General features: G+C 41.7%; 3 protein-coding genes across 20 annotated transcripts in view; 1 reads left to right on the forward strand and 2 right to left on the reverse strand.

Moving 5' to 3' along the window:
- The window catches only part of EVA1C (eva-1 homolog C), a 38,933-nt gene extending 32,787 nt beyond the window's left edge, over nucleotides 1-6,146 (forward strand). Inside the window, exon 7 of the mRNA XM_064644084.1 lies at nucleotides 5,073-6,146. Within this exon, the coding sequence (XP_064500154.1) occupies nucleotides 5,073-5,089 (17 nt within the window). The 3' untranslated portion in view covers nucleotides 5,090-6,146. The remainder of the gene's footprint in view (nucleotides 1-5,072) is intronic.
- Nucleotides 240-11,102, reverse strand: CFAP298 (cilia and flagella associated protein 298). Of its 2 annotated transcripts, none has more exons than XM_064644087.1 (7): nucleotides 10,733-11,054; nucleotides 9,485-9,652; nucleotides 8,242-8,309; nucleotides 6,299-6,457; nucleotides 5,740-5,871; nucleotides 4,310-4,405; nucleotides 240-1,689 (listed from the first exon to the last, which is right to left on the reverse strand). In XM_064644087.1, the coding sequence occupies exons 1-7, from the start codon at nucleotides 10,869-10,871 to the stop codon at nucleotides 1,555-1,557; spliced, it is 897 nt and encodes a 298-aa protein (XP_064500157.1). In that variant the 5' UTR covers nucleotides 10,872-11,054; the 3' UTR covers nucleotides 240-1,554. The 2 variants fall into 2 exon arrangements, with proteins under 2 accessions (XP_064500157.1, XP_064500158.1); XM_064644088.1 differs by lacking the exon at nucleotides 240-1,689 and adding an exon at nucleotides 3,837-4,229 and having other exon boundaries at nucleotides 10,733-11,102.
- Nucleotides 11,103-11,547: 445 nt separating this feature from the next.
- The window catches only part of SYNJ1 (synaptojanin 1), a 49,299-nt gene continuing 37,756 nt past the window's right edge, over nucleotides 11,548-23,090 (reverse strand). For 4 of the 17 annotated variants that reach the window (XM_064644072.1, XM_064644071.1, XM_064644063.1 and 1 more), the window contains 6 exons: nucleotides 21,604-21,651; nucleotides 20,024-20,062; nucleotides 19,889-19,929; nucleotides 18,150-18,258; nucleotides 16,990-17,201; nucleotides 11,548-13,640 (listed from right to left, as the gene is read on the reverse strand). In XM_064644072.1, coding sequence (XP_064500142.1) covers nucleotides 12,792-13,640; nucleotides 16,990-17,201; nucleotides 18,150-18,258; nucleotides 19,889-19,929; nucleotides 20,024-20,062; nucleotides 21,604-21,651 — 1,298 coding nt within the window. In that variant the 3' untranslated portion in view covers nucleotides 11,548-12,791. Of the gene's footprint in view, nucleotides 13,641-15,418; nucleotides 15,443-16,989; nucleotides 17,202-18,149; nucleotides 18,259-19,888; nucleotides 19,930-20,023; nucleotides 20,063-21,603; nucleotides 21,652-23,090 lie in introns of all 17 variants that reach the window. The other 13 variants (XM_064644078.1, XM_064644076.1, XM_064644077.1 and 10 more) reach the window with 7 other exon arrangements.

A 23,090-nucleotide genomic window follows, 5' to 3' on the forward strand; every position in this document is an offset into this window, starting at 1 on the left:
TCCCCTTCCCCACAGAAAGTCATTGTAGCCTGTGCTATGGCACAATATCAAGGAACAGATTTTTGTCTGGAGAACCCCGTGCCTTGGTCCTGAGGGTGAAGAAGGTGGGTTTGCCTTTGCCTGGCCCTGTGGGGAGGTGTAGGACAGCTCTGGGCAGGAGCTGGCTCCTTCCTCCTGACTCATGGGGCAGGTGCCACCCATTTCCCAGTCAGACAGAAAGGGACTGATCAACAATTCCCCCTGCTGACAGATCGTACTAGCCAAAAAAACCCTATCCTCTTCCTTTTACTGATCCAACTGGATTGTGGAGAGTGGGCTGGGCTCCACAACAGGAGGCGCACAGTAAAAGATTCCTGCAGGTGCCTCCTTCCCAATATGGAGCATTCCACAGTCTCTGGGAATCTGTTTTGAATTAAAAAAAAAAAGGTGCTTAGTAATGCATACCTGTTTAAGTGGATCCTCAGACATGGTGACAAAACCTGTCAGAAGTCCAGCACCAGGAGCAACTCAGTAGGGTAGGGAAAGCAGCTTTTGCTCCAGGCTGGGAGGTCAAGCTTCACTCTGGATTTGTTCCCTTGACTGAACTATTTATATTCTGAATTTGGGTTGTTATTTTATTCTTTCTGCATAAACTTTCCAAGTCTAACTGGGGAAAGCTATCAATTAGTGGTTCACCTCATTCCCAAATGTTCACTGTTCACAGCAGTCTGGAAGTCAGAGTGAAGACAAACATGGAAAAGCCTGAGAAACAGAAGTTATTTCAATCTTTCTGAAAAAACACCCTCTGCAAAAAAAGCATCCAGTAGAGAAACTAGAGAATTAATGAGGAATGTACTTACCTGCCCCAAGCCCTGAAAAATCCACCAGAAGTGCCATAGCTGGAATCCATTTCCTCAGAGGTATCTTTTGGGAGGGTGCCATGGGGCGGCAGCAGCAGCGCTCGGGGAGGGCACTCAGGGCTGGATGGAGTTACAGCAGTAAAATCCCTGCAACTTCCCAGAAGAGCAGCCTAAGGAGAAAATACTGCAGAGGAGAGCTGGCGGTTTTATGGACTATTTGGTTCATGCCACACACGTGGCTGTGGGAATAACATGCCTTTGGAAATGACATGAAATGACATCAACACCTAAACTTGCTGGAAGGCAACGTGCAATGTTGGCATGGCTGTTCAGACTCCCCACTCCTGCCTTGAAAATACCCTGAGTTTGTCACCAGGAATCCCTGGGTGAGGTTGCAGGAAGCAGTAAATAAATCTTTCCGAATCCTGGGTGAAAGCAGAGCCTAGGACAACCCGGGAAAGCAAAACTGAAAAGGAGAAAAGGAGTGAAACTAGGTCTGAAAACCACTTCCATTCATTAGGATGGTGATATGGCCACAGAACAAACATTTTAGCAACATTCCACTCTGCATGTCCTTTGACAAAGAATGGGTTTTCCCTCTGGAAGGGCACAGCTGCTCTCAAACTTCCAGAAATAAACAGTTTAAAAGAAAATATGCAAACTCTGTGTGGTGTTTCTGTCTCGTCATCTCAAAATCCCTGGATAGTTAAAATACCTATAGGCTTTCCCAGGTTCCTGTAGTCTTCAATCTTTTTGCAGTGAGTTCATTCCATTTCAGCCATAATAAATGAATCCAGCAGATCCACAAATACTGTGGTAAAAACTCGGATCCTACGGAAAGTTTTCTCAGCTAAAGAAGAAAACAGCACCAATTACAGCAGAGAACATCAGTCAAAGGTGTGCAGAATAAAATGGATTATCCTATGTCTGCTTTGCCCTCACTTTTAGAAAGGAGATGAGAATATTGTAAGCTCCATAATCAAAGGTCCTGTTCAAACATCCCCCCTCTCGGAATCCTCTGTCCAATGGTAATTTTAAAGTCTCTTTTTCCCTGACAGAGTAACTCTCAGCAAGTCTTGGACAGACAACCAGACTTCTTGACTCCTTCCATTATTTCACTCTGCCTCCTCTGCTATGGAATATTTTCCTGGTATCAAGGACAATAAATTCAATGGCCAAAAGCCAGCAATGACATCAGTTATTTAAAGGGCTGGGAGCCCCCAGAACAAACTCCTCAAACAATGCTAATTGAAGATGAAAGCTCTACTGGTGAGAGGGATTCAGTCGGATATTTTCAAGCATTCACTGTAACTGATTCAAAACACCTGGGAAGCTCCCTGCCCAGGCCACAAAGCTCAAGGCAGTTATGAACAAGTAACTTAAAAAAGATATTTCCAAATGAGGAGGAGCAGACAAAGAAGTAATCTTGCTAAGGAATTGTTCTGGGGTGCAGAAATTCCAATAAACAAGCACCACTGGCTTAAGGTCATGTTGCAAGCCCCAGCCCTGGTGCACATCTCCACCTTGGGGAGCATATGGACAGTCCATCTTTTGGGAATCTCCCTCCCAGGTTGGCAGGACAAAACCCAGATGCCCTCAGCCAGCTCCTTAAACAGAGGTGAGATTTTAGGGAGGGGAACTGTTGTCAAAAGCAGAGCTGTAACTCCCTTTAACTCCCCCCCGTACACAATAAGTGCCAGGCTGCCTCACAACCTGCTTTAAAAGCTCATAAACAGCATTACATTTTTTTCTGGCTGCCAAAAGGATGTAAATATTTTAGGAAGTTGCTGGGAAAGAGAAAAACAAATGTGTAACAACCCTAAGTCATTAATCTACAAAGTCATTTGGGTTATTTATTGAAGCACTTCCATATAGTTGTCCAAACAAAAGAATTACTCAAGGCAGAACCTGTTTTGAACAGACAGCATTCATACAAATCCCCATGGAACCACTATGGAGAGCACAACAGGGAGAGGGGAGAGGGTTTGAATCTGTAGAAATCTCCTTAAAAGCCACAGCAACACTTCAGCAATGTGGGCAGGACTGACCAGGAGCTGGACCAGGTGACCAACAACCTTTATAACAAATTGTGATTTTCTGGTGATTTCACTGGAGTGTTCCCCATCCCAGTTATGGATCACAAACATCCACCATACCATTGGGGGTTACAGTGCCAGTGACATTAAGAATTAAGTATTTCCAGATTTTCTTTACTCGACCCTCTGATGAGGACAAAGGAGCACATTAGGAAAAAAAGCTTTCAGCTATGGGAATGGTTAAAAATCCCCAGAGCTGTATAGGGCAAGTTTTACAACTTTGAAAAATCCCACATGCAGATTATTTTTTTATTTTATAATACCATGTTACTGGAAAGTTGAGGTGCAACAAAAACTACCAGACACCAAACTTTCGTAAGAGTAAAAAAAAATAAAATCAATGATTGAAGTAAAACCACCATTAATAGTTCACTGAATGGCATTAATTATCTTTTCTGCATCCAGTCTTCCAGCTGTGAGTTCAGCCAACACTTGAGAGTTTTAACTTGATCTGTGTCTCTGACCACAGTAATACAGAAAATGATTATTTTTTACTTCTATCCTAGAGATCATGTCCTATTAAACATGGTTTTATTTACCCAATCTACTTGCAAATGACGCTTGTTTTTGTATATAGATTTCTGTCAACCTTTATATACCAGCAATGAAAACTAAACCAAATGAATGAAAATTATGCATTCCACAAGGATTTTTGTATTATTTGTCTTTATACAAAAATACTTCCTTTAAAAAATTGTTGAGAGGTTAACTCAATTAAAAAAATAATAGTTTGGAATTAGCTATGTTGAAATTTGAATGAGCACATAAAAATCATTAACTCTCCCTGCATTAGCCTGGGAAAACTGATTTCTCATAAAATAAATTACCTGTTACAGGGCACACCACCTAATAGTAATGTAAGAATAAGAAGAAACTATAAAGACCACTCCAAACAACACCAAACATTCCAGTGCATATTTACTAGATCTGTTATCTAGGAAGTGGATTAACATTTCAATATTCAAATTACAAGTTTCTAATAAAATACAAAACTTCAAGAGAATTGGTTCAATTCTTTGCAGAGACAAATGCTGCTGGAGTTAGAGAGAAATATCAACTTTTATTGAACACCCAAGGCTACAGAAGTGACAATTTCAGCTTCTGACAGAAGAACCTACTGCACACAATCCTCTCTGCAAACAAAAGAATTGACCAAACAGCTTAAGAAGGGGGTTGCAGAGCTTCATCTTGGACCCCATTTGATGTCTTTTACACCATGAAATTGCCTTTTCAAAGCATGGCTGTCTGCCCACTCAGCATTTAGAAATGAGTCGTTGTCATCCTCCTCCAGTTTCTGTAAACAGAGAGGAGAGGAAGGCAGTGAGGGACACAGCCCAGGCTCCAACAGCTCCGAAGCACCAAAGAGACACTCACCTTCAGCTCCTCCTGCTTTCTGTAGTAATACAGCATCATCTCTTTTTGCTCTTCATGACTAATCACAGGCTCACGCCCTGGAGCTCCTTGTCCTTTCTGGAAGGGAAATGGTAGATGTTACTGTTGGTGGCATTTGTGAGACAAAGTAGAAGCTGCAAAGATAGCAAAACCTTCAAAAGATAGCAAAAAGCTATACAAAGATAGCAAAAACCTTCCTTCAGACAACAGGATTTCTCAAATTTAATAAGGTCCCTCAGGACAGAAGAACAAATGCTGCTGCATTCATAGAATCACAGAATGGTCTGGGTTGGAAGGGACCTTGAAGATGATTTAATTCCAACCTCCTGCCATAGGCAGGGACACCTTTCACTAGATCAGGTTGCTCCAAGCCCCGTCCAATGTGGCCTTGGACACTTCCAGGGATGGGACAGCCACAGGGCTGTGCCAGGGCCTCACCACCCTCACAGGAAAGTGAGGGTTGTTTTTTCAAGTGAGGGTTATTTTTTCATCTCAGCATCCGAGTCATGCTGTCAATTCTGCGGACATTAGTGGAAGATGCAAACAGGATTGAGTCTAGTTTACTTAAACTTCCACTTTCAAAGACACAATAAATCTGTTTCAAGGTCATTCTAGATATCTCAGGATAGGCCCATCTATCTTTAGCTCCCCTACTAATACAGACTCAGGATGGCATAATACTTAGTAAAGCAGGGAAGGAAGGGAGTTACGAAATACTACAAATAAAAGAAAATTTATTTTCCAGATAATTGTCCTCTTTGAAGAAATGATGCACAGAGAAGAAAACAGCTGGTGACAGCTACTGTCAGCAATATCAAGCAGAGCAGCTTCCATGGAAAAGGCTAATGATCTCTAGAACAAAAAGTGTCTGAGATAGTTTAGGCAGAGAGAAACCCTTGCACTACTCCACATCCTCTGAAGAGGTCCATCAACTAATTAAACGGGCAACTTCCCTGGGAGCCTACACCTCAGTGGCTGTTAAGCTGCCACACCGTTTTTCAGTCACCCTGAGAGGAAAGAGAAAGAAATTCTGGTCTTCTAAATGACAGACATATAAATCACCTGACTTATCTCCAAGGGATGCACTGCAGACAGCTGCAGGTGACAAGATTTGCTATAAAACTTTTCAATTTGTATTTCATCTATTTTTAAATACCTCTTCGTTGTACTTCACAAAAGTGCTATGGAGCAAGTAATAATAGCAGTTACAGGATGTAACTGACAGGCAAAGGAATTACTAAAGAAAAATTTGGAATATAATAAATTCAAACCTTAAAATAGATGTGCCATTTTAAGACACTCAAGCCAGGACTAATATAATCCATTTTAGACACCTATGGACAATTCTCTTCCACAGAGTACAGACAGTCAAAGGTGAAGAACTTATACAGACATCTCCTAGCAATACTCACTTTCTGGATCTTGACAATGATGGTTGTTTTCTCATTTTTTCCTACATAGTCAGACAGCAACTTTGTTTCTTGCAACTCCTTTCCTGCCCACCATAACTGTGCTTCTGATTCTTTTATAACTTCAAGTCCAGCCTGTGACATACAAACAAGGTGAAGTGTTAGGGGTGTTGTTTCTTGCTCTATTTGTTTCTTGCTTTTTTTCAAAACCTACTTCTGCTACATCTTTCTCCTCATGCTCATCTATGGCATTCATTCATATTCCATTCAATCTTGATCTCCTGTGAATACTTTGGGCAATCAGCTCTCCATACTGGAGGTGACAAGCTATTTAAAATGAGATCCAGACTTACCTGAGTGCTGAGTATGCAACACTTGAAATAAACTCCAATAATTTTATTTCTAGTTAAGCTATTGGTGTGTTTTTACATAAACTGTGAGACTAAAATATTAAACAAAATTTGTAATGCAAGTGAAAACAACCTTCATTGATACGATGGAGAACAGCATAGCACAAGTTTAACCCAGGGACTACATAGAATGGGAATACATTACTGCATACATGAGTTCCTGACAAGTCTTCTTTATCTTCAAACTCCATCCTAATTGGATCGTGTGGAGGCAATCCCATTGGATACACAATCATCACAGCCCCTCGGAGCTGCTCCAACGCGTCTTTCACCATCTCCATATTAATACACACGTTGGCCTGAGCTTGTTTCTGAAATACAAACAGGGATCATTGGCAATTTAAGCAAACCTGCAGAAGACTTTGCTTTGTATCCAGTTCAAAGTTTCAGAGGTGGGATATCTGAGCAGAGCTAATGGGCTGCATAAAGATATCAGAAGTGCAAATTTCCTTGTTGGAATACGGACTTTGGCGAACATCACTCCCCTTTGGCCCCTCTGTTTAGCCTGCTTACGTGGGGTTGGGGAGGAAACAAAAATAGGAGATCTCCACTAAATTGTGCAGGAAGCATTTGGCACCAACTGCCTGTGTGACACAGGACTCAATCCAGGACATGTATGACCACATAAATCAGACAGAGAGGCTTTGGTTCCAAGCACTTGTGATTCATGTGATTCAAACCAGCAGAATTCAAGTGAGGGATAGAGAAGGGGCCCAAAACTTGAAAGAAAAAATAGAGCACATGTGAGCAGAAGCATAAAGCTTGGCATATTCATAGAATCAATCATAGAATCAACTGGGTTGGAAAAGACCACCGAGATCATGAAGTCCAACCCTTGATCCAACACTGCTGTGGTTACTAGACCATGGCACTCAGTGCCACATCCAGTCTCATCTTAAAAACCTCCAGGGACAGTGATTCCACCACCTCCCTGGGCAGCCCATTCCAATGTCTGATTACTCTCTCTGTAAGAAATTTCTTCCTAATATCCAACCTATATCTCCCCTGGCACAGTTTAAGACTGTGCCCTCTTGTCCTACTGCACAGCTACTGGAGAGACTTGTATGATCAAACACTTGAGGTCATTCCAAACCCTACAAGGCATAAAGGAGAAACATAAGACATCTGGAAGAGAAGAAATAAAGCTTTTCTCTATGGATTTAACAGTTTCAGTATTTAAAATAATAAGGTACGAGAATGTTGCCTCCTTGTGGACACTCTTGATCTGGTTAACTAGCCTGTAAAACTTAAAATGCACATTTCTTCATTTTCATTATAAAGTGATTTACATAACAAACCACTTCCCAAACTATCTTTAATTTCATTCAACAAGGAAATTTTATAATAAATATTACTTAATTTGTGTTTCAAAGTCATACAAGTGTTGACACACAACATGGAACATCTACAGATTTGGCGAAGCGAAGCTGAATACCCGAAAGCACCATCCCACAAGGGCCTCACACTTGTCTTTGAACACACTCACTGGGACTGAGCATGAGTCCAAGTGCTTGTCAAACCAAGGCCTAATCCCTGCCCCATCCCTGGGCCAGGCTGGATGGGGCTTGGAGCAACCAGGTCTAGTGGAAAGTGTCCCTGCCCATGGCAGAGGGGTTGGAACTGCGTGAGCTTTTAGGTCCCTTCCAACCCAAACCATTCTGTCACAATCTAAGAGATTAGAACACATTTTTCAATTAAGTATACATATAACACAAAAGGCTGTGTTGACTCCAGGAAGAGCACAGAGCCCAGTTAATTTTTCACCAGAAAGCACGACAAGTATTCACCCAAAGAACACATCAATAGCAAATTGTTGGGAAACCCTGAGTGCGATTTAATCATTCCACGTGGGCTCGGCTGCCAGCATTCACCTGGAGTTTAGGATCTGATTCCTTAACCTGTTGAACCAGCTTGCCAAAAGCCACGAAGGAAATAATTAACAGAGATGTCAGTTTTTATTAGACTATTCACATCACTACATGGTATTTCTCAAGAGCTGGCAGCCCTTGCACTGAAAGAAGTCTGGTTTTATTTAAGCTGCCCAACCCCACAACACTTCTTAAGAAAGCCCCACATACCACTTGAAGAAATTTACCTTAGAGATTAATGCCTTGGCTTCCTCTATTGTCTTCTTTATAACCTGCTGCATTTTTTCATTTGGAGCTAAAAATAAGAGACACATGGTCCACACTTACTGTAAAGAAACCAAGCACATAACCTGTCCAGAATCCACTGTGAGCAAATGAAACAGTGTTGAATCACAAAGCAGGAGAGACACTCCTAAGCTGCAGCCTATTTATGAGTTGGATTGTTCATTCCCATATTTCTCACTAACTTACAAGACAAAATAGTATCTCTCATGGGACAGCCAAACTTACTTTTCCCCAAAGACATGCGACTGGTATTTGCCCCATCCCCAAGTGTTCCAGGCCAGGTTGGATAGGGCTTGGAGCAATCTGTTCTAGTGGAAGGTGTCCCTGCCCATGGCAGAGGATGAAACTGGATGAGCTTTAAGGTCCCTTCCAACCCAAACAATTCTGTGGTTTCACAATTCTGTGACTCGGAACTTCATTTGGGACAAAGGTAGAGTAGAAAGCTACTGAGTAGAAAGCAGCAACCATAATCCCATACCCTCCACAACATAAAACAAGGCCCTTTCCCTGCCAGACTACTGGGAACCATGCTGGCAGATGTGCTTTTACTGGGCACAACAGCTCACAGTGTTCTGACTTTTTTCTAATTAAAATCTCAATCTAACAGCAAAGGCAGTTTTGCAAATACTCTGCTCATTTCATATCACATCACACTTATCTATTTTAATTGCTATAAAAAGCCTGCCCTCAAACACAAAAATCCAATTAAAGCATACTCATTCCCAGCTTATTTCCCACTTAGGTGCTTGATGGCATTTGGTTTGGCCTATATATCCACACCATTCAATATTCTCAATTTGTCAACATTATAAAGCTGTGCTCTGACTAACAAACACATGTTCAGTGAGTCTGAGTCCCAGCCAATGAGAAAAAAGGAGAAACATTAGAAAAACAACCTGTTGATATATCTTGGAGTCTCTGGAGAAAACCAGTTCTCAAGTGTACATTTTCAAATGGGGAGAGTAAATTACAATGGACACTCCAACTTGCTCCTGGTGATTGTTTGTGTGCTGAAGAGATATGCTGCTCTGTAGGCTTTTAAATCAGTATTATCTCAGGCCCTAACCCAAGACAGAACTCCTGGGTATGTAACTGATACTTTGGCTATTCAGGTCCAGAATTAGGAGTTTGTTATAGATGGTCTGTGTCTGCAGGGAAAGAAACAAATCTTTACATTTGACTTACCGTGCCCATTTCTCCGTCCCATTTCATCCTTCCTGAAGATGCTCCCACCGCTTGGGACACACTTCTCTGCCCACTCATCCTTTAACTTCAGCTCTCCAATTTGCTCATCTGTCAGTCCTTGCATATTGTAAGGCAACGAAATACCATGCTCTGCCAGCTCCTCCATCTCTTTTGAGTGTTTAGAGAACAAGATTAAAAGTCTTTGTCATTACAGACCATTTTCAAAAGCCTTCCACATGATGTGTGTGCAGGCAAACCTTAACCCCAGCCTTCAGTTTAAACAGCTAAGTACAGGGAATAAATATTAAGGGATATAAAGACACATAGATAGATACAGATGCTGTAGTTATGTCAAAATCCATACATTTCCCATACATATACAACAATATAACAAATACACATGCAGGGATTCAAGCCTCGATGGTACCTGCTGGCCACAACACTTTTCTTTTTGGCATTTCCCTAATCAGCTTTAGCTGTTTTTTTCTTTTAAATTTCAGAGCAGGCTCAGTAAGGCCTCAGACACGCCACAAACCCAGTGGCTGGTGCACAGCAGGTGAGGCTGGGCTGCACTCCCCAGGTCAGGCTCACCTGAGGGGAATCTCAGCTCTGGCAGCCCCGCAGTGGGGGCGGAAACATTTTTGCCTCAGAACTGAACTCAGCACCAATTCAGACACATCTGCCACTCCATCACATGGCAGGGGATGCTTTGCACCAAGTACGTGGTAGGGAACAGTGTCATTCACGTGTAAAGGGACACTGCTGGTCACAAAGGAGTCCTTTCCACTGCCAAAATGGGAACTTTGGACATGGAGTGACAGGACAAGGAGGAATAGCTTTAAGCTGAAGGGGAGTAGATTTAGATGAGATATGAGGAAGAAATTCTTCCTTGTGAGGGTTGTGAGGCCCTGGCACAGGCTGCCCAGAGAAGCTGCAGCTGCCCTATCCCAGGAAATGTTCAAGGCCAGGCTGGACCGGGCTTGGAGCAATGTGGTCTAGTGGGAGGTGTCCCTGCCCGTGAGGGAGCGTGGAACTGGACGTTTAAGTCCCTTCCAGCCCCTGATTTAAGCAGCCACTACAGGCTCATGTAGCAGGTCCGTTTCCAGCCCTATGCAGTGCCCGCACTAAAATCCCAAGGCCGGGAATTCCCATGCGGTTTCGGTGGGCGGTCACCGCCCTGCTGAGGGAGGAGGAGGAGGCGCGTTCCCGCTGCCCAGCCGGTGCCCGGGCGCCGTTCCCGGGCGGTACCTGAGCACAGGCGCTGCACCTTCAGCCGCCCGTTGTGGATGCGGGCGGCAAGCGGCGCCAGCTCAGCCAGGCGGGCGCTGCCCGGCGCCTCCAGCAGGAATTGGCTCTCGCCGCCGCGCTTCACGTGCAGCCGCACCATGGCCGGGCCCGGCGGAGCCCCTCAGCAACGGAGCCGCGTCCCTGGATACCGGCGAGGAGGAGCCAACGCGGGGTGAGGGCCGCGCCCAGCGCCCCGAGACGCGCTGAGGGCACGAAGGGGCCGCGCCCGGGGCCGCCCCCGCTGTCACCGGGATCCTCGGGATCCGCCGGGACCCTCCGGATCCGCCGGGACCCTCCGGAGCTGCCTCAACGGCGGCGCTTCCGCTTCCGGCCCTCCCGGGAAGCCACCGGGGCGCCCCTTAAAGGGCCCGCGCGCCCCGGCCGGCGGTCCCAGGGCCGGCCCCGGGGCACGGAGGGAGAACGAGCACCCGGACCAAGGGGCAGGAACGTTCGCTTCATGGACACCTGGGTGTCCCCGGGGAGGGGGATACAGCCACGGACAGGTGTGCGGGAGCACCGAGAACAGCGCCCAGGGACACTGGGGGAGCGCGTCACATCACACTTCAATCCTTCCTGTTTTCAGGGCTTCTGCTGCTGGTCATCGCTCCCGTCCAACAACACACGTCACGGCGTTACTGTAGCTTACCTATATATTTGTGTGTATATATATATATATATTTATAGACATACTGGAATTCCAGAGCATTCCCAGTGGTCCCTGGAGGTGCTGCTCCAGTCCCACAGCCCTGTGAAGTGCAGAGGTGCCTAACACCAGGTACAGTTCAGACAGTAGTTTTTAATCACTGCAGTTAGATATTCGACAACATATTTATCACGTGACTCCCACCAGCAAAAAGTTTCCCCCCAGAATTGGCTTGCCAATGTAGGAATATACCAAAACACTGATCACACAGATGTTTATAGCAACAGCATAAAACAAGGTAACTCACACACCGAAGCACAAACGGTACCACTGCTCTTCCAAATGTACAAGTTGAGGGACCTGAACAGAAAAAAGCGCCATATAAAACTCACTATCACTGCTCTACACAGCTGCAGCTCATGGTTAACCAGGGACTGCTCAAAGGATCTATTTTATAGATCATGTCTTGATAGCACTGGAGAATTTAAAAAGCGCACTGCCCTGGAGTATTTTGCTACTGTAAATACAATGTTAGTGTGTCGTTTCACTCCCTGGCTGGTAGACTATATTGTCTGCAACTGGTAAAGACTGCTTTGTATCTCAAAACCCAAGGGGAATCTTTTTCAAGAGGTTGAGGGAAAACTTTTTCTATATGTTGTTTCTAATTTCTGGGAAAAAAAATATAGTTAAAATAGTAATGAATAAATAGATGATATGGAACAATTATTCTGAATTAGTGCTAGTGAGTGTATGTCACAATAGGATTTAATAGCTGAAATGTACTGACACAGAAAATTAGTTGAATATATTAATATGCAAAGTTTTGTTTGTATTTTGAAAGTACTACTTTCATTGTGCCTCAAATTCAAATATAAGCCTTACAAATATCCATAGCCTCTGTTATAAATTAAAACAACTTCTAAACAATACTTTTCAACATTCAAATCTCAATAAACTTTGGCAGCTCTTTGGTAAATACTTATAAATACAATTAACAAAACAGTCAAAAGGGAGGGGAGAGGCTACCAGCAGGGAGCCTCTTTCTGTGGAATTCCACAAGGGGGACCAGAAATGAGAGAGCTCCCTAAGCAAAATCTATGTCCAGATTTTAATGAAATCAGTAGCTCATCCTTCTTCTCTTTTTCTGTCTGTTCAAATACTATTACCTCAGGATTTTAATAAATTTCAGACAATTTTTTGTGCTCTACCATATATACACATTCAAAATTTATACACAAGCAATAGTGGCTGTTTATGAGTAGAGTTAAGTTTCAGTGCATTTAACACTTAATTATTGCACACAGAATAATCTCAAATACCCAATTATTCTACTGGATAAATGTAGCAACAAATACAACCTGTTGTATCTTTGAACAACTATCTTTCTGTAAAATCATGAGTTGGTGACACCTGGGGTGCTGAGGAGGCGAAGGGATCTGCAGGGGACCTGTTGCTGGTTGCTCTGGATGGTACAGGGGGTGCAGGGGGTCTCCTTGCTGGCATTGCACAGAAGCAATCAGTAGAGCTTTTGTTCCAGTCATCACCAAAGTTAAAGTCTGAACCAAGGAAAGTCTTTTGTTCAGTGCCCAGCAAACCTGGAGATCCAGCTGACTTCCTGGAGCTGAGTCTCTGAAAATCCGGGACACTTGTAGATGGCTTTAGCTTCAGATTGAAGTTCTCGTCCTCATCAAATGTCACCCACCCCTTGGGCTGCACATTTTCTGCCTTGAGAGATTTACTTGGCAAGCAAAACGTGTTTTCAGCTGCATCCACAGAAAATAGAGGCTTGGCTGTGTTACAGCTGGGGCGGGGCAGGGAAGGGAAAGGATGGGAAACTGCAGGTCCTTCCCATACCTGTGAGGTTATTCCGGACCCTTGCGTTTCCATCCTAAACGGGTTCCCAGCATTAGGAGTCCTTTCAGTGAATGGATTTGTGCAGTTCAGCCCAGAAATAAATGGATTTGGAGAGGTGCGCTTATGCTCCTGGGATGAGTGGAAGGTTGGAATAGGAGGCATTGCTGGCATGCAGTTTATAGTATTCAAATTATCAGCGTTTCTTTGTGCTGCTGAAGGCAAGGGTGTCAATTCCTGGCTTAAGGTTGGAGCGGGTGATGTTCGGACACATGTCTGCATCTGGGACATGAGCAGCTGGAATGACAGGTCTTCAAAAGGGTCACTGCTGAGCTGGGGGCCAGGGTTGGAGCTGTATGTCCAGTTGGGTTTCAGCTGCAAAGGAAACAACATGCTCAGTAATCCTGTGGCTGATTCCAGGTTATTCCTGACCCCGCCCTTTCTCACTCTTCCAGCTGAAACTTCAACACAATTCAGCTGTAACTTGAATGGAAACAACAACCCTGAATCCCTTCTCTGAGAAAAAGCCTATCAGTTGTTAAACACCGCGTTGGTGGTCAACGCAGCTGGAATCGACTTCCTACAGGTCAGAATTCCAGTGAAAGGCACCAAGTCCAAAGTGAATGTTGGATAAGAAAATCTTTGGGAAATGCTACTGTATTCTAAACAAGTGATAACCCAGCACAGCTACAAAACAAAGACCTCCAGGTTACATTGTTTGTCACACCGATGTTACAAGCAGTATTTAAGCATCACAATGGGAGGAAACATTAGTGTCATTAGTATGTGCATGTCAGACATTTCTATGCAGACACAGGCATCCGTAGGCATTCCAGTGCTTCCCGGCATGGGAAGGGACTGGTTTCATATTTTAAAATGGCAAGTTATCCTTGTTTAGTATAATACTGAATGGAGAAGACAGAGTTTTCTCCACAGAACTTCTCAGCTTTTAAAAACAAACATATTTCTGTTTTTTACATCTCTTCAAACAACAATGCAACTTTTTTACCTTGTAAGAAATGTCCAAAAAGGTGGAATATCTACTTTTTCAGTCAGCATACTGACAGAACAGGATTTGGAGCTTCCCCTTTTTTAATGAATTGAGCTTAAGTTAAAACAGCTCCTGAGAATTCAAATTTCACAAAAAAGTTTGTCATTTTAACACATCACCTTAATATACCCAAAGAGTTTGGGTATTTAGCTTGAAAATTCTGTTAACTAGTGTTTTGTTGAACTAGGGTGTGAGCTAAAACATAGTATTATTACAGCCTAACCTCCATCTTTATCCATCTTGGGTTCACTGCATTTATTGTGCATAGTTTGAAGTGTGTCTCCACACATCCACTATCTAAGCAGCTCCACAAAATTAGTCTACAGGCTTTAGAGATTCTAGGGAATAATAATAATAATAATATTGCAAGTTTTCCCCAGTGTATGCAGCATAACAATTTATTTTTAAAAAATTTCAGTTGTAGCTTGAATGGGGTGTATATATAGTCAGTGTTCTGCAGAATAATATTAAACCAAAGGCACTGAGTAACTGAGGGGAAAATGTGAAAAACAGAACTGCAGAAAGAATAGAAATCAAATGCAGCTGGGCACGAGCTGGTTAAGTCCTGTAGTCATTTGAAGTGCAAGATCCCAAAGAAACTCTGAATCCCAATTGCTCTTTATTGTAAGTAAAAATTTGCTCTGAATAATTCTGGAGCCAAATGCCTTTAAAATTGTAACAAACCATTTATTTTACTTTGGGTAGTAATAAGTTCTCTGCTCTTTGAAAAATGTGAAATATGGGGTTTATTTTGAAAAAAATTTTACACTTAAGAGAATATTTAATGCCAACACTGATCTTTTTTTCCACAAATAGACTGAAACCAGGAGATTCAGCAGTGACTAAGCAACATAGGTCAGGGTCCAATTGTTTCATAAAAGATGATGAAGCAAAATATTTGCTCTGGCACTAATAAATGCAGTCTCACTTTTAAATGCATTATGAAAGGGAAAAGCAAACTATGGTATGACAGTCAATCCATGAATGCAGACAGGTGGTTTTTAACATGGATGGGACTGCAGATGTATGAAAACAAGATTCATACATCTTTTCTGCTTGAGTAGATGGAGACCACATACAAGATTGGTAAATAGTCAGATACCTGTTACCCTGACGGTTGCTCCTGCTTGTGAAAGAGAAACAGACATCAAAGGAAAGAAAGTTAGGAAGAAAATTCAAGTAACAAAGCAACCTCATGTTAAAAATACTTTCAAAAATTTTCACAAAGCCATTTTTTGAGCTATGAATACAAACTGCAAGTATTTATTATACACTAGACTAAATTCTGAATTTCTGTTGTATTCTACTGTAAGCTCGACCATTATGAATCAAAAAACCAACTCAAGCCCATTTTAAGTTTTTTCCATACAGAGACTCACTGTGCAGCTGACTGAGCTACTTTTTGGAGATGGATTATAAGAATTTGAGCGTTGATGGTCTAATTCTAACCACCTATTAACAGGAAAAGCCCCATAACTCCCATTCTAGGAACTGTGTTGGGACAACCACTCACTTGTAGTAACAGTTTTTCAAGCTGAAAAACCATAAGGCTTCTCATTCTATTGAAAATTAAAATCTCCTTACTTTACAATAAAGAACATCTATTTAAAATAACCAACTCTCTCTTTTAATATACTGCTTGGTAATCTCTAGAATCCTGAATATTCACACTGTATCAAAGCAATTATTTCTATAAGAGAGATTCAGGTTCTTCAATATCACAATCAAGATTTGCGTAGAAGGATGGGCTTGGAATCCACTACCTCTCAAAAGATTTGTATTTATTTAAAAAACTTTCCTCAGAAACTTCTGTATTTTTCAGCCTAAGTTTCCAAAATTAAAAACAGTTACCAGGCAGACAGAGAGGTTCAGCAGAAAGAAAGGTAAAGCATTTAAAGATTTTTTTAACTTGAATGCAAAATCAACTCACCAAGGACTGAATTTAGCTGCTTTACTATGGTACAAAATAGGCATTAACTAACTGCTGTAGCAAAAGAGGTCTTCAGGTGTAGGCATAAGCAAAAATCTGAGCAGCACTGAAAACCTGATTCTGCATTTTTAAGCAGTAGGAAGAAACTATGGCTTTCCCTAGAAAAAGTTGGTGTTTTTTAATAATAACATTCTAAATTGTCCCATAGAACAGACTGTTAATGTTACTGGATGAAATTTTCACATTACTTTGATATGTTTCTATATTTTAACTGACACTGGGGAATGGGGAAGAATCTGTTTTTGTTAAGTATTTATCAGTATTGTCCTTCTCCAATGAATGATCATCAACATAAAGCACCACATCATGCAATGACTTTATTGAAAACCTGTTAGCTACTTACTAATCTTACTTGCTACTTATGTCATGCAAGTGTCATTATAAAATTGAATTTCTTAGACTATTTTTCCACAAAAAGTTGCCAGATGACAACATAATTTTAAGAATGAGATCTCCTTAAGTTGTAAGACTGTCACAAGAAACCCTAAGTTAAATGTTTAGTATTAGTTATTCACTGACAATACATAAGCAATTATTACCCTACTAGAACCTGATGACCTCTGAATCCACTCTTTTGACCTTTATTTTCGTTTTAAGAGTTCCTCACGAGTCTGCAGCATTCATAACAAGCTGTGTTAATATACATAATAAAAAAAATGTATTTCCAAAGTGTTTTTACTTACTTGCTGCTGGGATGGAGCAGGTTCAGAAGGCAAACTGTGAGAGGATCGGCTACGAGGAGGCGGCTGTGGGGGTTCCAGGCTTTGTGGGGCACTTGCCTGAGATGGATGTGATGCCACAGGAATCAGGGGCTCCTGCATCCTTAGCACAGGAGTGCTGGGCTGAGCAGGGCCAGCAGCCTGAGGCTTTAGTGGTTCAGGAAGCAACGGTGAGCCTAAAAGTACATTTGGAGTGATTTTCATCATAAAGAATTGTAACAGAAGTCCTTAAGGATGGCATGATGAGGACAAATGGCTGTGGAAGCACCAGAGAGAACTGCAGGTGGCTCTAAGAAGAGCAAGTGTTCATGGCAACAAGATTGGAAATCATCAGAAGCTCAGCTGATCTCCATCACAAATTATTATTATAGTTTAAACTGAAAGAGCAAGTTTAGATTGGATATTGAGAGGAAATTCTTCTGTGTGAGGGTGGTGAGGCCCTGGCACAGGTTAGTCAGAGGAGCTGTGGCTGCCCCATCCCTGGAAGTGTCCAAGGCCAGGTTGCATAGGGCTTGGAGGAACCTGTTCTAATGGAAGGTGTCCCTGCCCAGGGCAGGGGGGTGGAAATGGATGATCTTTAAGGTTCCTTCCAACTTAAACCACTCTGTGATTCTATACAAAACAGAGAACCAGAAGCCATGTCATTCCTAAATGTACATCAGCAGTATTGAAAAAGTATTTTGGAAGTCAGTATTATAAAATGTATATTTTAATATTAATGAAGGGGTTTTGTAAACTGTGAATTTAGGAAGTGGCTTTAAGAGTCAGACAAATTCTATTCCAGATCTTACAATTACAGAACTACCAATCCAGAGAATGTCCAGTGATCAACATGAAGGGACACATCACTGTGCCCAGACCAAAATACTGCACTCTGACCATAGCTTCTCCTGATACCAGGAAATCTACGGGTCAAGATCTCAGGTGATCTTGAGATTATTATCTGGTGAGGGTTTACAGTACTTGTGGATGATTAACAGAAACTGCCAAGTGTTACTACATTCAAGAATCTTAATTTCTAGTGAAAAGTGGAGACATCTATTGGAAAACAATGCATTCAAACCAGAGACTGTGTCTCTTGACTGAATTGTGACATTTACATTTAACCTACAAAGGAAACTTACCCCGTGGTGGTTCAGCTGGTTTGGTCTGAGTTTCGGGTACTGGTCTTCCCCCCGAGGAACGGACATGGCTTTGTGGGGCACTGATAACTCCAGCTCGAGGAGGAACAGTCTGACATGATAAGGGGTAAAAAGAAAGTATTTTAGCTCTACTTTGGATCTGAAGTCATCTACTGCTAAATGATTTGGGATAATCAGGACTCTGTGAAAAATAAATGATTTGATAACAGCTGCTGAGCTAACATCCTATGTCCATGTAAAAGCAAAGAATATATTCAAAACACAATGAGGGTTCAATTCAAAGCAAAGAATTTTTACGACTGTTTTCAGCTTTATATAAATATTTACCTGTGCACCAACACTAGAAGCAGTTATTGTTTTGCTAGTATTAATAAGATAATTTACCTAAGTCTGTGAATTGCTGTAAGCAACACAACCAACAACAGCAGCTACTTTGTTCCTCAACAAACAGTACTGATAAAACACACACTCTGCCTCATTTGAAGGCTGGAGAGAAATAGGAAGTTATTCCAGATTACAGCTGAAACGAGTGAATTACAAACACCACATTGAAACCTGGATACAAGGCACTGGAATAAAAATGCCCAGATTTCAGGGGAAAAAAAGAGGCAAGCATCATGTTTTTTCAGATCTTCTAGTACATTTGTTTGTTTTGTTGGGGTTTGGGGGGGGTTGTTTGTTTGTTTGTTTTGCTTGGGGATTTTTTTCTGTCTTGATAATATGAACAAAAATTCTTGCACTTATGCCAGTTCCAAGACACTGGTGAAGTCTCTTTTGTGCACCAGATTTTCTTATTTGCTGTGTATACCAGGTTTTCTTTATCCAAATTTTAGAAGAAGCTGTTTTATATTTCTGGGAAAATAACAAAAAAGAGCCAAGATCATGAATAATGTCTTTGAGAAAAAACGAATTAGCACAATATTACTTCAATGGACTACTGCAAACAGTAGTTTGCAGTAGTTGTAATACTGGAATATGCTACAAAGTTTAGAGAATTATCAGCAAACAATCCCATTTCTTAGTAATTCTTTAATGATAAGCCAAACACAAAGGCTCCCACATGCTGCTGTTAATAAAAACAAGGCAGCTGTTTTCCATCTCTTGAGTTCTTGCTAGAGGTGAAGCATTTGAGCACCCATAAATCCTTATTTCCCTTCCTTCAGTTCAGTTCCATAAATAAAGGAATGAAACACATAACTAATATTTGTTGTACTAGTTGAATGTTTCCTTTTTACATGAAGACCTTTATCAAAATTAATTTTTAAAACAAGGTACAAAATCCCACAACGCATCAAATAATCATAATATATCAACTGCCCGGGTAATCCATTAACGGCTGCAAGGAATTAACTGGTGTCAGGATTTACATTTCAGCATAAAAGATAATACATTTTATCATACCAAATCAGCAAGGACATATAATACAAAGAGTAACTTTGCAGTTATTTGAAAGGAGATGTGTATTATTTGGGAGCCTGTTGCATAACTGTAAAGAGTGCAAAACAATCAAGTCACTTCCAGTATATATATATATATACACATATATATTCTGGAGTATTTTTAGTCAACAGACAAGAATTGCTGAAGGAATTAACTCATAGAAGCAGTAAACTGACCAGCCAATTTTGCAAATTTGTCACATCCATTATGACTTACAGAAATGTTGCCCTAACAAACAGCATAAACTTAGGAGGAGAACTATTGTAAGACAGAATACCTACCGGTCTGGTCATGCCTGCTGCAGGTGGAGGGTGACTACGAACTGCAACAGATATTAGAGATTGTTGACTTAGAACATATTTCAAAATCAACTTCTCTCTTTATTATAATTAGTACAAAGCATGTAAATGTATTACCTAAGTTATCTTTTCTTTGTGTTCCAGGACTTTTTTGTGCTTTGAAGCATGGAAAAAAAATTAGATTATCTGCGTTAGATAAGCCACAAATGGGTATTAGATGGCAATGTCACATTACCACTAATGAGAATGGGAGCAAAGAGAGACCAGTGATTTTTTAAAAGGTTGTTACATATCACAGTCTATCCATCAGCTGTCACTATAACACACTCCTATCCCGTGGCACACATGGAATAATTTGACCCTTTTAATTACAAATTAAGTCAAATTACCTCCTGTTCATTGCAAGGTAAAGATGCCCACCTGTACAGGTGCCCTGTGTTCTCAATCATGCTAGAAGTCGTTTTGTTTTGTGGTATATTCTGCAGATGTTCTAACAGCAGTCTTTAAAACAAAAAGAGCTGATATAACATAGTTCCTGGCCCTTCTCTCTAAGATAAATCTCTTAGACCACCAGCCTCACTGTGGCCATGCTGATGCTAATGACAACCTTGTCACTATAATGCAACGTCCAAGTTGGGAAGTGCAAGAGATGAAAAAATTACCTTTAGCTCAGACAAGTGCACAATTTTTAACAAGCCAAGAGGTTTGAGATTCTGGCTTGTGTTTCTGTGGCTTATTTCCCAGGAAGGCAAAACCACCATGCCAGTGACACTAAGTGGAAGGAACACTCTGGTGCATAAGACAGCTTCTGGGTGTCAGATAACCTCAGAACCATTGGAATGGGTTTTTGGGCACAGCTCTCAGTGATGCAACTCCCACCTGGAGTAAGCTGGTGCCAGTTTACCCTTCTTGGGGCAGGAGGATGGAGTGGATAGTCACCAAAAGGTCCCTTCCAACCTTGACTATTCTATGCATAGGGTGATTTTGCCAATTTATAAAAATAAACCAGCAATATGGCCAAAGGTAATTGTAGAATACAGGAGGACATCCTGACTGTGACTATATTAGGACTTGTATTGCCATACCTATATTTGTTGCAAAGACCAAATTCCTGTGGTGATAAGAAGAAACCCAAACCCCTGACTGTGCTGGCATGGCTACAGCAGGACCCATCCAGCACTATTCATACATACTCCAGTTAGAATGTGCAAGAGAAATGCTTCTCATAACTGTATATCACACACAGTTAGCTATCACTGTGCTCTTTAGAAAGAGACAAAATATTAAATTGTAGACTAAATAGTTTAAATGGAATTTTCTCTCTCCAAAATACATGAACATATGTAGTTATTTATGAAAAGTCAGGCTCCCAAAATTCCAGGTTTGGTTTCAGGTATAGCAGTCACTCTAGTGACCAGTCAGCACCAGATTCTTCTGAGAGTCAGCCTGGAAAGCATTCTTGATTAGGACACTCTAAGTTTTCACTTCATTTTTCATAAATGCCTTCTATAACAATTCCCACCATCACCGAAAACCAAGAAGCAACTTGGCTGTCTGAAAACTATGTTAAATAAAAGAAGAAAGATTCCACGTGATAAATACTTTCATGAAACTACCTTTACTATCACAAGGGCAATAGTATTAATCAGGTACTAAATTAGAATTCTGTTTCTAAAATACAAAAATTGTTATGTTACCTTCTACTTCTCTCCTAGCTACCCCAGGACTGGGAGGAGCTCCAAGACCTTTTCAGAGAAAGAAGAGAAGCTGTACATTGCATAAGAAAAGCAGCAGATTGAGAAAGCAAAACCAGAAAGAACACCACCACAAGAGAGCTGTACACAACTTAACACTGGCCTAGCTGGATTACAGTCACTTGTAGGAGATAATTGTTTGTAGCAGCATGGGGAACCAGACTGGTGTGAATTATAATTCAACAAGTATGCTCATGTTTAGTAACATCCATTGTTTTAATTCCATATTACAGCTGAAAGAGAATTTCATTGCTTCAAAATATTCACTCTCCACAAATTTTTGTACATTTGGTATGATCTTATATGTTGGTGTTGAACCTCTCCTAAAGCAGAGCATGTGCCTGCACTCAAACACTGGGGAGTAAACAGGTACATCAAACACACTCTGCAACATGTCATTTAGAATCCTAAGTAGTCTGTTTCTGTCACACTCCCTCTGAGTAAGCAACTCGATGGAAGAAATGTTTCCCACTTTATATAATGTATCCTACAGAAGTGTATCATTATCTCCAAGCAGCACTGTGTACTTGGGAGAGCTGTATCACCTGGTGTTACAGTTCACACTGAGAGAAAGCAGGCTTTCAATCATGCATAAACATGCTGAGTTGTTCTATTTCTGCAACGTGATTGAGTGTATACTGGGTCTCTAAAATTGTATGGTAAAAACATGGCATGGCATAGACAGTATGCAAGGAGAAATCCTGAAGGAAAGAGTAACTGCTATCTGGCAACTCTGGAGTGGCTCGAGTCCAGAGGAAGAAAAGGAGCCAGTGCTCAGGAAGCCTACCTGAAAATCAAATTCTGCCTTAGTGCTGACACAGCCTCCTGCTTTCTCATCGTATGCCAATGTGTGGGATCTGCTCAGAGCTCTCTGTGATCTGTGAATTCTGTCAGATATGGGTGGAGGTGTCACTCGGAGTGGGCAGAGTGAAGGCTGCAGATGAGGCTGGAATGTGATTGTCTCCAGAGATACCAGATCTATGGTTTGGCTGAACATCTGGTTCAAAGACATGACATCCCAGCATATGTTATCTGTTGTGGGTGAGCTCCAGGCTCTGCCAATTCCCATTAGATTTCCACCCAAAAGTTCCTGACCGCCAAGTTCTCTGTGAGAGAAGCAGCAGTGAAGGAGCACAGGGGGGAAATTACCCAAGAACATTCCACTGCTTGCAGGTCATAGATCTGCCCTTTTCCCACGCAGCCCAGAGAAACCCCTGGGGAGAACAGAAAGTGGGAAAGACAATGGGAAGCCCACTTGCCACTGGAGGAGTATCAAGGGAGGTGGAGAGCAGCCCAGCAGAGCACAGGACACTCCTCTGAACCTTTGCTAGTCACAGAGACATAAAGCTGAATGTTCATCTCAGATGGCCATGGACACAAGGAAACCTCTCTCTTCAAGAGCAGGGAACTAGTTTGTTCATTCCACAGAT

The sequence above is a fragment of the Pseudopipra pipra genome, chromosome 2 (assembly GCF_036250125.1).
Source record: "Pseudopipra pipra isolate bDixPip1 chromosome 2, bDixPip1.hap1, whole genome shotgun sequence".
Lineage (NCBI taxonomy): Eukaryota > Metazoa > Chordata > Aves > Passeriformes > Pipridae > Pseudopipra > Pseudopipra pipra.